Below are 13,074 nucleotides of genomic sequence, written 5' to 3'. Positions count from 1 at the left end.
TTTCACGCTGTGGAGACCTTGCTGCAGCTCCAGTTAGAGGACAGGGAATTACAGCACCATGTTACAAAGGGAATTACAGCACTCTGTTACAAATGGAGGTGGTCTTTCATATCCAGGACATTGTTTCCCACCTCTAGTTCGATGATGTGAACATCCTCTCCTCCTTGTTAAAACACAGTTCTACGACTTAAGCAGGAGAAAAGAGTTTATGCAGTCTGAATATAAACCTAATGCCATCTCCCAGAGAAGCTACAAAGGGTGACCTCTTTGTGGGTACCAAATTAAACTTTGCTGCATCCCAGTAACGGAATGGGAGCTAATATCCTATGGCAATTCACCTCCCCTAACCCTGGATATATGATAGCAAGGTGCCTTCACATGAAGTTTTATCCAGGCCCATATCCTCTACTAGAGTTTTATTTGCCCTAAATTAAATGTACTCATGTATTCAATAAATACACTCAAGTGTACTTTTCTCCTGAGACCTCATCTCCCAGTCCGTCTGAGTTATCCCTATTTGAGATGAAGTGCCCTAAGAGATACCTTTTTGTCTCAGAAATACTCTGTGGTAACAAGTGCATTTTGAAAAGTCTTAATATAAGGCAGGCACAATGCAAGCTCAGAAGAGAAGTCCCTGGTTTAAGGAACTGAGCATTACACAGATGTGGAATGGTCGAATTTCTGAGCCCCTTCATAATTTCCTTATGGATTGACTTTTGTTACATATTCTTACCAGACAGAGAAGCCAGAAGACATCTTCAACATTACAAACCTGCTTTTTTTCCTGACTTCTAGTGTGTTATTGTTTGCCGTGAATAGCAGAAAGAGTAAAGTCTATTTCAGTTTTCATCTCATTTTTTTCATACAGTCAATAAATAAAACTGTAGCTGGTATTAGCTCTTGATGTGATGGGGCTTTATTATGAAAATGAGAAATCCTATATATATGAGGAGTACTAGAGGCTTTGATTAAATATTTGAATTAAGAGCTAGTGGAGATGGTAGAAGAATGAAGTGTCTTGTTGTGCTTAGTCTTAAGGTTTTGTTGGAGTAAGTCTTGTAAGAACTTGTTTGACAGCAAGTGAACACAGTGAGTGCTAAAGATCTGCAGTATGATCTATGATATCTGAAATGATCTCCAAGACACTGCCCCTCACCAGTGGAAATTTATTTTTACAGTGACACAGAAGGGCACAGGCATGTCACGTATTCACAAAGTGGGCGTTTCACTCTCAGCAGAGGGTCGCATGATCACTGCAACACTTCACAGAAATAAGGAGCAGATGAGGGCGGATTTGTTAAGTTCAGATGCACAACCTACTTAACAAGAGAACAAGTTCATATGCTTAAACAATCCACAACCAAGAAAAATCTTTACCGTTCCACAGATGTGAAGCCTTCAATACTTTCTCTACCTGTTCAAACTACTTAAGATTCCTTTTCTTTTGCCAGTTCTATTCAATACTAATGGTACTTGTAATACATGATACATTTACACAGCATTTCTAGGAAACACAGATACCTATGGGAGAGACAACATGGAAACTGTCTGATTTTCTCAAATAAGAATATGAAGGAATAACAAAGCAGCAAGGAAAAGTACACAGGACATACACAGTTATCAAAACATAACTTGTAACTTGAGTACACTCCATACTCTTCTAAAAATTCTTTATGTATGATTCGTGTCTGCTATAGATATCCTCCACCTGATGAAATTTCACCTGATTTCACATTACCTGTAGGTTCTTCTTCCTAAATTTACATTCTGAGACTACTGAATAACGTTACACTTTTCATCAAAAATCAAAGGAATGTGTATCTCCCCATCGCCATTCCATATCATATCTATATCCATACCACATCATACCCCATCCGAAACACACACAACACAGCACACTGTTACACTTTAAAAATCAGCCTGAGGAAAACATTTATGTAGGAAAAATTTCAACCAATTTAATTAAAATTCCAGTGTTTTTTAGCAAATTTAAGCAGTTTATATTATGTATGAGTCCTTGCTTATACTTTTCTACACAGTTACTTTTCCTTTGTACAAATTCATTACAATAATACCTTAGTCTTTCTACTGTATTTTTCAGTAAGATGGTGCAGTTGTTAGGAAGATTTATGCAATAAGCTAATTTTGTGACTAAAGCATAAATTCCTCCCCTATTCAGAGCCTAATCCAAAAGCCAGTTTGTTAGTCTTTTAAGAAATGCTCACGGTCTGCGGGCAAGGCAGACACTGCCCATGCTGGCTGAGTGAAGCCAGTGCCCCTGAAAGAGACTGCTCTAAGGGTGCTAAAGAAAAGTGAAGAGCTGCCACTACCCTCCAGAGGTGTCCTAGGAATACAAGTAACAGGCTGCTGTGCTGTGGTGGCTGTGCACAAGAGGGCAGGGCTGGGCAGGCAAAGGGAGCCTCCTCATGTCTCTTAATAATGCTCTTGCAAATTCGACTACTTCAACACAATTTTTTTTTTTGGTGCTAATAACCAATTTGTCTATTCTTGGTTACTTAAATTAGTGAATTAGCAAGCATGGCTTGTACATATTGGAATAAAGCCCATGTGCTCTTGCTAGCATGGCTGGGGTATAATGAAATGAAAAATGCTATTTTGTTTTAAATTCTTTACAGCAATACTTCAGAATTCGTAGGTGGAAACAGGAATGCTCCACTGCCAGTGATACTGACAACCATCTCAGTCTGCAAAAAGCTTTATTTAATTAGCAAACAAACTGGACAGGTTTCCTAACTAAACAGCAAAAAAGCTTATTTTGGGTGGTTTACATGATAAAATTTTCTGAAAGGCACGAGATTAAAATATCAATATTCAAACAAGCCATTCAATCAATGCAAGTTGGATATGGAAATCCTGTCTTTATACAAGTAGAGAATAAAATACAAAAATTGTTTTCACCTGAATGTAGATCTGTACCTGGTTGACTAGTCAAGCCAGGGAGAGAGTCCTGTAACTGGTAGGTTGATGATGATGAAGTGCCATCAGCTGTGTTGTTTGAGGTCATATATGCACCATATGTTGATGCTGAGTAATACTGTGCATACTGATTTTGGCCAAAAGCTGTGTATGATGGATAATCCTGAAACAGCAGATGCAGCAGAGCACTCAATTAAACACAGTAATGAGTGAATTTTTTCCCATTAAATATTTCTACGTATACAATCATACAATTTTTACCAGTGTTTTGAAGTCTTGGTTTAGCTTTTTTTTTACTTTAATAATACTCAGTGTTTTTTATTTTAAAGATATTTACTAAAAGACTACAGGGAAGCTGCTGAATTATTTAAGTGCTAAAATATGTAACTAGGGTTCCAGTAGGATTTTGATCATTTTCCGCAGAAAATAGCATTGAACCACAGTGAGTCTCATTCAACATAACAGATCTAAATTAAAAAAACATGCTATCACTGGAGCTATAGAAGTCCTTTTGTAACTGGCAAATAGAAATGGTAATATTCATACCTGTTGTGAACTACTGAAGTTTGTAGAATTTGAAACAGAATTGTTTGAATAAATAGTGGATGATGGTGTAAAACTAGAACCTAAAATTAAAAAATACAATTAACTGTGAGAACTTGTTTGTGAATCAAAATAAAATTCTAATTAGAATATTCCATTTTAAGATCAGACAAATCAGAAAAAAACCCCAACTTTTATTTTCTGTTAGAAGTATGAAACAATGTAATGAAACTTTGAAAGAAATGAAATGCTACTTCCACGCATACAGGCATACATTCCTCTTCACACCATGCAAGGAAGAGATCAGCAGTAAGTCATCTCACCAATTTAGATAACATTTTTCAGTCTATTGCAGTCTCACCCCTCCTCAAGTACTGTTTTTCTCTTTTGCCTTCATTTCTAACACTTTAGTGTTACATTTGAGAAACAAAAACCTTTTCAAAAGACTGCATCTGTGTGTTTTCAATCAATCTGTAATGAGGCATATCCTTGTTTGCAACATAAATCGGATGATTCATATTGCAGTTTGTAATATGCAGAAGATTAAACATTGTATAAGAACCCTAAAAATTATCCAAATACAACAGGTTATGGATGACCAGAGGGTAATAAATGAATTATTAACAAATGGTAAATGAAAGAATAAATATCAATTAAGGAGAAGTTCTAAAAAATTATGTTGATCCAAAGAGAAAGAAGTATCAAATTATGTCATACTCAGAAACATGAAAACAAGGAAAAGAGACTTGTATATGTTAGTAAATACAATGAATGCTTCCAGTCCTGCCATGTGATTTCACTCCACTACAAAGTCCAAAGGAAGGTGCAAATAGGGACTGCATTCCATGACCAGATCTAAAATAACAGATGATCAAGATGAATACACATAAGCTTATCAGTACTGGAAAGAAATACTTAGCTTTGAATTTTAGAGGTGGCTACTCACCTGGCATCTGGTAAGAGTAGGGTGTTTGGCCTGGCTGTGGGGTGGAAAACCCTGGGCTGTAACTGAGGCACCCGCTCTGCAGGGGAGATTGGGTCTGTGAGAGCCCACTTTCCGTCTTGATGCCTGGCAACATTACACCCAAATCTGTATAAGAAATTAATTTTCAACTGATTCTTTAAAATATTTTGTTACAGTTGGGAAAACAAAAGAGAAAGCAAAAAAAAAAAAACATTCCAGTCAGCATTGCTTTTAGTTCTACATAAAGTGAAGTAATAAGTGGTCAAATACCGTAAGTGGGTAAGCTGTAGGGCTGTCCTGTCTGTGAGTAGGCTGTATAGACCGCTGGTTGCTGCATTCCTGAATACTGGGTTTGTCCGGCATAGGCAGACATTGTTTGAGCTGCTGGTGTAGAAAGAATGTGTGGATAGGGCCTAAATATCAGGAAAAATAGCATTACTGTGGCAACAAATACTTTGTATGTTGATTCAAGCAATAAAGTAAAGAAAAAGGTTTAAAGATGTCCAAAGGCAGTTCATTATTCTGCCAACTGCTCCTCTTCTGGGATTTGTTCCATCCCCCACTGAAATAAGCTGAAAAACACTCTGTCCCACATTCCCCAAGGCACAGTGAATATCTTATGTTGTCCCACCATTATTTAATTCTTAATCTACTGTGTCCACTTTTAGGTGGGCTGTGCCACTGCTGCGTGTCTCTATATGATCTCTTTCAGCCGAGATCAGCCATTAGAAAAGCCTCCATGCTTTTTTAATCCAGTGGAGGGAAACTTGGATTACAAGGATAAAGGAAACACAGAGGTGAATGTTGAAGCTAGTATATTATGTCATCTGTATAGGTTCTGCTTCAACAGACATGCAGTCTCTAGCTTCAATGGGAGATGGATCCTACCCATTGAGAGCAGCACAAAAAATACAACAGTACTTTGGTAACCAGATGGGCTTTAAATGTTCGGAAAATATGGACTAGGGAAATAGAATGGAAATAAAAATGGTCTTTTATTTATGAATACTGAGGTTTTATAGAGAGATTGAATAAAATCAAATTTAAAATTTTTGCCCTCCAGAGTTGCAAAAATATACAAAGAAACATTTTTCTTGGATTGTTTTGTAAGTCAAATAAGACTTTATGGACCAAGAGTTGAATAAACACATTCTGCAGAATTATGCTAAATGAAACCTGGCCATTAAAAGCCATGACTAAATTTCAGGTTCTAATTTTTTTTAAATTTTTTTCTTTCTAATTAATTCAGTACAGTTGGCAGCATTTACTATCAGAAAAGGATTATTCATTAATTTAGATGCCAAAAAATTGTAAGAGTAGATTAAAAATTCTATTAAACCTTGTAATGTATTTGGCCAAAAGTATCTAATTTAGTTTGCCAAAACCTGGTTTAAGTGGAAAGAGAGCTCTTACTTCAAGCGCCTACTTTCTGTATTAATAAATTTTGGCTACCATTATATGAATGCAAATTTGCTAAAAAAACTTGAAAGAGTGTAATTGGCTCTTGAATCTTTAGATTTAATATTTTCTCTGTATCAAAGTCACACCAATAGCTGTATCAAATACACAGAAACAAGCAGGTGGCATACTGGAATCAAGAACTCTTGTGCACAACACTGATCATAGGACAAACAAATTGATAGGCTGCCAACAGCAGCAGTTTCATACAACACCTTTGGTGTTCCTTCCTAAAGTTCCCACTCCTGGATTCATGTGATTGCCCAAGAATCAGTCCCCCCCCCTGCCTCCCCCCCCAAAAAAAAAAAAAAGAAATGTGAAGAAGTTTTCTATTCCTAACAAAAACCGTTGGCTTAAAAATAATAAGATTAAAAGCTAATCCAATTTATTTGATTTTTAAACCTTATGATATTGGAGAGGGACAAGGAAAGGGTGGTTCACGATTGTGGAATGTTTGGAAGCGTTTGGCAATGCTGGCTGTGGAAGGGTCAGGGGCAGGGTTACCCCCCAGTATGCAACTTGTGCATGCAATTGTGATTTCTATATATAAACTGACTTCTTCGAAATATATCTGTATGTATTCCCCGCATATGCTGTTAACATTCTGATGTCTGAGAACACAATAGTCTGATTATTTTACTTCTGTTGTGTGCTGATATTCAAGGGTATTTCTTGTGCAGCAATATTGCACAAAGCAGGATCTTACTCTGCAGACACATGATGAAAAAAAGTTGGAGAGAGAGTCAGTACCAGAGTCAGTACTGCGGCTTAAGAATTTTCCTTTTTCTCTGTTTCTCCTGCTGAACACTTGTTTGCAACATACCACAAAACTGCCCACAGCCAAGGTCTATAAAAGACTAGAAGAGGTGCAGACACTAACTTGGAGGGATATATCTGTGGAGAGTACTGGTGCGCTGATCTGGGACTGTAGCCACTACTTGTTATTACTGCAAAACAGAAAACAAGAGTACAGCAGTTAGAAACACCATGAGACCTACACAGCCAAACAGTGTGAACTACTGCAGCAACACTAACAGAGAAGCCTATTGAAATGGACAACTTTTCAAGGAAGCAGATGTCACCTGAACTGCAACATCTTAATACAAAAATTTAAAATTTTAAAAACTCCCAAATCATTCATGGTTGTGCAGAACTCTTTAGTTAGCATGGGTGTGTCATGCTTTCTCAACATGACTAACACATTTTTGAGTATACTGTAGAGGCATGTGTTTCATGCATCAGCTGTGATCCACACACTGTCGATCTTTCAAATTTGCAAGTTGTATTAAAAGGGGTAGTTAAAAAGAATCTTGTGATTTAACATACGGTATTTCATGGAATTGAAATAACATACACATACCTTTATAGTCTCACATTAACAAGTTCAATTTTAATACTGGATTGCAAAAACATGTTTTATATGGTTGTGACTAAATTTAGTTAGCTTAGGTGATGGAAGATACTGGATTGAGCACTAGAAAGCAACTACCATTCTTTATAAACAGGCCAATTAGCACATATCCCCTAACAACAGCATTTTTATTTTAAAGGATGCATAAACAGTTCTGTTCAGTAGCCATCCAAATTGTGTATATCTATACTATTCACAGCTGCATTCTTCCAAGAAAGCTAACAGAACAATAGTCATAACCCATTAAAATTTCATCCAGAAGCAGTGCTCACACTGGATTAATTCCAAGTGTTTGGAAGTTTCCCTTTCCTTTAGCCATCTGTCTTGACTAAGACAGATGTATTCCAAATATATGTACTCTAAAGTGTTGAACCAATCCCTTCAGAGCAAATCCATACTGGGCAAACATACAGAGTGTCTTTATTAGGCCATCTGCTGTTCATTCACTTTTCAAAAGATTAAAGTAGTACACAATGAAGCACTGGAATTTCTTTAGTCTAATCAATCATAGTTGTACTTCAAAGTGTACCCTCTTCCTGAGTTATTCGTAATGGTAGTAGAAATGAACATTCAGGATTTTATAAGTGACAAATAGGTTTAGGTTCCTAACTATTTTATGAAACATGATATATTTCTACATCCAGCCCTAATTAACGTCTCTCAGATCTATTGCTTTGAACATATGCAGAACTTCATATTTTTAAAGCTAGTTTAAATGCATTTAGAATGTGTAGGACTTAAAAGGAAAATACAGTAGAGGAAAAACAATTAACTTCTTTTTAAAATGTGCAGTTAAGTATGGCTTGAAAGTAAAGAAGAATTGGATAACAACTTTTAAAACATGTGCCATTAGATTTAATAAAAGAGTTGCTGTTTGAAAAGATATTGAGGGTTTGCCTATGATGGAAATCTGCTAAATTTCATTTTGTGTGGATATTGTTTTTGAGGGTTTTTTTGAGAATGCCTTTCTGTGGTTTGAGCTCAACCCACAGAGCAATCTGGTATGTGTGCAGGCAGCTATTCCCAGAGTCAGACAAACCTATAGCTGTTTCTATCAGCATAACTGGTCCATAGAACTCTAAAGAATGCTCTTGGTTATTTAAGGCTCGGTGAGTAATTAGTCTTCCCTGTTGTAGCTCTGTGACCTTTCTAAAGACAAGCAATAGCAGCAGAGTGACCTTGGTGGTTCTCAGGGAAAGGAACTTTTGTCATCCATTATCGGCTTATTGGATCATTTTTGCCATACTGCTTCACTTTTTGTCTGATCATTTGCTGGATGAGAGCTCACTTAATTAATCAGTTTGGTTAAAGCACGTTTACCATGCCACCCCACCTTATGGAAACTACAAAAAAACTAATTCCTATTCATTTAAATTACTTTAAATTATCAAAATTCACTTTAAATCAAAATAAATTATCAAAACCTAATAATTTTCAGCAAAAACTCTCCTGACTGCTTTATTATTCTTTCCGCATATACCTTATTTTTAAAATTCAGACAGGAAAATACAATGTTTTTGGAATGTGTCTGGTTTTAAATTTCCTTGCTTTTTTCCCCAATTTTCCCTGATGATACTATCAGTTGTAAGGAAGAGAAAGAGGAAAGACTAAAAAATCTGTTCTTTTCACTGTTTCTCTGTAGCTTGTCCCTGCAATTTGTGCACTACATTGTAGACTGTGAGATGTTTGAGAAACACAGGGTGTAAGGCCTACCATAAGAGTATGACCACACCTGTATCTCATAGATGAGACTGCTCATTCTAGGGGTTATAGAGCTTTAACAGCTTTGGCTGCTGGATAGCCTCCTAACTTCTCTCTTCTCTGAGGACTGTTGGCAGTGAGGGAGATGGTGGAGACAGGTTGCTATGGGTTTTATAACTGCAGCACTTTATATACCCATTTCAATGAATGGGGCTAAATGCTCTTTTGTGTTGCTTACGTTAAAAAAAATCAAATTTGTTTATTCTCAAAAAAACTCAAATATTCCTAAGGCTTCTCTACTTGAATTTACCAGAGGAATGCCCTTCAGGGCAGGTATAAGACCCTTGATCTCTTCAGTCCCCATTAACATTGTTTCAGAGAAGGGACAAGCCGACAGCGAGCTCTTCCCAGTTACTCTCCTAGTTCAACTGGCCAAGGTGGTTGTGGAGGGTTTAAATGACCATTAACTGTTTTAATAGCATGTGTTGGGTTCAGTATACTAATATGGGCTGGAGTTTTGTAATTTTTCATTACACATCTGGAAAATTCTGTGCAAAAAGGTTAGGTTAAAAGGACCTCATTTAAGTAACATCAAAATCTCTATGCACAAGGGAACCAAATGTAGGTTAAGCAGCAGTGACATTCCCTAACTTCACCTTTATAGCCTTCAGAAATTGTTTTCTTTATCTATAAACTGTATTCTATATCCTGTGTGTAATAAATACTAAGTAAAAACAATGAGAACATGAAATACCTCTCGCACTACTCCATTCAAATGATAAAATAGTTCTCAAATTAATCCACTATTGTAAGCAATATATACACAGTATTACAGCACATCAGCTGCAACAAATTCACAGTGGATAAAAATCTCAGTTCAGGGCTGCGCACCTCTTCCAATCCTGTGAATGCCCACCCCAGTGGGAGTGCGCTGCAGAACCACAGAGCTGCAAACTGAGTACACCGATACTAATTACCAACTATTCTTCTTTAAAGAAAAAGGAGGAGGAAGGGGGGTGCAAACATGACTCCTCACCCGGCTAACCCATGCCCAGAGGCACAGGGTCTCCCAGGGGCAGCTCTGCAGCACAGGGGAACCGGAGCCCTGAGCATGAGCTACAACACATGGGCTGCAGCCCTGAACAGGATCCTGCCTGATCGCAGCAGCCAGGGAACTGCCACTCTAAATTCAAGAGATCTACGTGCTTTATCTTTTCAGCTTTTCAATCAACAGTTCACAGAATCACAGTTTTCTGTGAAGTCTAATCTCTCTCTCCTGCCCTATATCTCACACAATCTGTTTGACCATCACTTACAGATGGTCATTAGGGACAAAGATGACTACTTTACACCCCACAGGGCTTGTTGAGCCTTCTGCTCAGCTCCAGGACAGGTCATGTGTTTTGACTGCCCTTAGAGCATGGAAATCAATTTTAATAGGTAGAGTGTTTGAAGGAGAGGATTTCTGCATTGCAGTCTCTCAAATGTGTCTCAGCACCAGGAATTATCTTTTCATCCATGTCTCATTTCATAAAATAAAGGGAAGTGCTGGCATCATGATGTTGTCCTAGTTGGGAGTAACACACATATGTACCTCATTTTCAGGAAAACACAGACTGTTCGGTGTTGGGCTTTGTTATGCATTTTTTCAGTTGCAGGTGGCTCATTTGAAATGACATCTGTCTACTGCTGAGCATTTACTGTCTTTGGCAACCCACTAAACTTTCCAGCTAACCAATTAGGTTAAAAATCTCAGAGAAGTCCCACTTTTGTTGAGTTTTTACCGCTCTTTAGTACTTCTCCCACAAAACTAGACTTAACCAAATTGCCTGATTTGGGAGTACGCGTAAAAGGCAAACGTGGAAGTAATGTATTCAATCTTTAAGAAAGGCTGAGTGCGTTATCAGGGCAGCTCTGCGTCTCGCTCTGGTGATGAAGACTGCACATCACCCAGACAGGCAGACTATTGATTTCCCGCTGAGAATGACTGTACTCATTTAATGCTTGAGTTTCTGCACTAAACTGAGAATCAGGTTCATATTTCTTTTGAGCATGCAGGTGGCTAACAGGCAAAAAAGGATTATGCAAGGCTCAAATTCCTGCTTTTTCTTTCTTTTTTTTTTTTTTTGAGGCACCAACTTCCCAAATATCCAAAGTGTAGAGATCTCAAGACTTCTTTTGAAGTCAGTGGAAGCTGACGGGTGAGTGGCACCTGGGGAAATCAAGCTGTTACTTATTTATCTAAACCTGAGCTGAAGGCTGCAGTTCCCGGCGCTCCAGTGTTGCCTCAGCCATAGAGTACAACTCAGTTGCCTTAAATACATTGCAGAAGTGGATAAAATTTGACCAAAAATCAAAAAATAATATATAGATTTGGATATTTTATGATTTGTAACCGTTACTAATAAAATTTTAGCATTGAGTAAAAACAGAGTGAAAAAGAAAAGTTAAATTTTAGCCCAGACTATTTAACTTTTTATGGAATTTTTTAGCCTTTAAGTTGATGGGGTTCCTTTCAGTATAATTATAATGAGGACAATGTTTTCATTTTTTCTAATCAGAAATAGCAAATGCTTGCTTTAAATCTCACAAAATACCTTTCCTTCAGGCATTAAATTAGTTATAAATACTCTTCTGAATAATCAGCTCTTGGGTTTAACTGATGGCTAAAAGACAATTGCAAAAAACATATACCTGATTAAAAAAAAAAATTGCACAGAAACATTGTGATTTCCAAAATATTTTAAATAGGGCTTGACTACCTAAGTCTACCAAAGTAGTAGGAGCATTGGTGTGGAGTGGTGATTCATGGCTTTGGTGACATTTCTGTCAGGTCGTTACTGAACTGATATTTCCAGATCCAAAACTTATTCTCCCTCCTCTCCTTGTTAATATTATTATTAGCAGGATTCAACTTAGTGATTAGAAGGCAGATTATCTGTGTTTTTCCACAGTTCATCACATTTCAATAATTTATAGGGATCTACTTAAACCACTGTTTGTTTGAATTTTTTAAGAAATAATTGAAGCCTACAATTATTTAAAGTAAAACTACTTTCTTGGAAAGAAAGTAGCTCATCGCAGTGGAAAGAAAGTAACGTGGCAATCTGGTCAGTGTTTAACACACTGCTAACAGGAGCAAAAGGATTAGCACTGAGGTATAACCCTTAAGATCTAAAACTGTTCAAATTAGAATTGCTGTTACAAATAAAATCCCCTTATTTTTTCTGATATCATATGACACTAACACTGAGAAAAAGATCTACAGTACCATAATAACAGTATTATTTTGAGACTTTTGCATACAGCAGTGGTCTTAGGCATCATTAAATCTTCTTTAAGATCACACCTCATGTAAATTGCTGAGTTGCATTTACAAAAATGAAAAAGCTATTATTATTTCTATTATTATTATTATTAGGTATAAAATACTATAATATTTTATAGTAGCTTTTTAAAGATGGCTTCCATGCAAATATTCATTAGTGAAGGTTATTAAAAGTTGCACTAATGTGAATCTAACAAAATGTCATCTTATTATGGCTTTACCTGACCCAGTAAAAGTGTCAAGCGATCCATCTCCAGTTGTTGTTGTTGTTTCACTGTTGTTCATGGGTTCTGTTTTGACTGCAAGAAGAGACACTACATAGAAGAATAAGTAGATATGAGATTTTACTTCTAGATTTGTACTGGAGTCCTCATGCCAGCCTCACTAGTGGTAGTCCAGCTCGAACAAGCACACGTGCAACAGCTTCAACCTTCACTCTAGCACCATACTGAGACAATCGGCAGGAATCTGACAGGAATGCGCATTTATCTGCACATCTGTGCATTCACCTAGCTATTGGTTTTAGCAACTGGGCGATCTTCTGGGGAGATTTCAACTTAAATCTAATGGATTCTAGCAATTCCCTAAGAGTAGCACAGAGGAAGGAAATGCTAGCTGTCAAGGGATGTAGCACATAACAAAAATACTTTTTCCTGACAAGTAAAACAATTATAATATGGTTTCATGCTCATACAGAACCAAATTACTTTCACAGTGCCAGCATGTTGCCTT

The 13,074-nt window shown here is 37.1% G+C and overlaps 1 protein-coding gene across 11 annotated transcripts in view; it reads right to left on the bottom strand.

Annotated features, from left to right (window-relative positions):
• The window catches only part of EYA4 (EYA transcriptional coactivator and phosphatase 4), a 143,828-nt gene that overhangs the window by 29,961 nt on the left and 100,793 nt on the right, over nt 1–13,074 (bottom strand). For 4 of the 11 annotated variants that reach the window (XM_032101768.1, XM_032101767.1, XM_032101772.1 and 1 more), the window contains 6 exons: nt 12,564–12,656; nt 6,783–6,849; nt 4,715–4,857; nt 4,427–4,570; nt 3,484–3,563; nt 2,938–3,100 (listed from right to left, as the gene is read on the bottom strand). In XM_032101768.1, the coding sequence (XP_031957659.1) occupies nt 2,938–3,100; nt 3,484–3,563; nt 4,427–4,570; nt 4,715–4,857; nt 6,783–6,849; nt 12,564–12,656 (690 nt within the window). Of the gene's footprint in view, nt 1–2,919; nt 3,101–3,483; nt 3,564–4,426; nt 4,571–4,714; nt 4,858–6,782; nt 6,850–12,563; nt 12,657–13,074 lie in introns of all 11 variants that reach the window. The other 7 variants (XM_032101765.1, XM_032101770.1, XM_032101766.1 and 4 more) reach the window with 5 other exon arrangements.

The sequence above is a fragment of the Corvus moneduloides genome, chromosome 3 (genome assembly GCF_009650955.1).
Source record: "Corvus moneduloides isolate bCorMon1 chromosome 3, bCorMon1.pri, whole genome shotgun sequence".
Taxonomy (NCBI): Eukaryota; Metazoa; Chordata; class Aves; order Passeriformes; family Corvidae; genus Corvus; species Corvus moneduloides.
The sequence above is the reverse complement of the archived record's forward strand: the minus strand, read 5'-3'. Positions and strand labels throughout refer to the sequence as shown.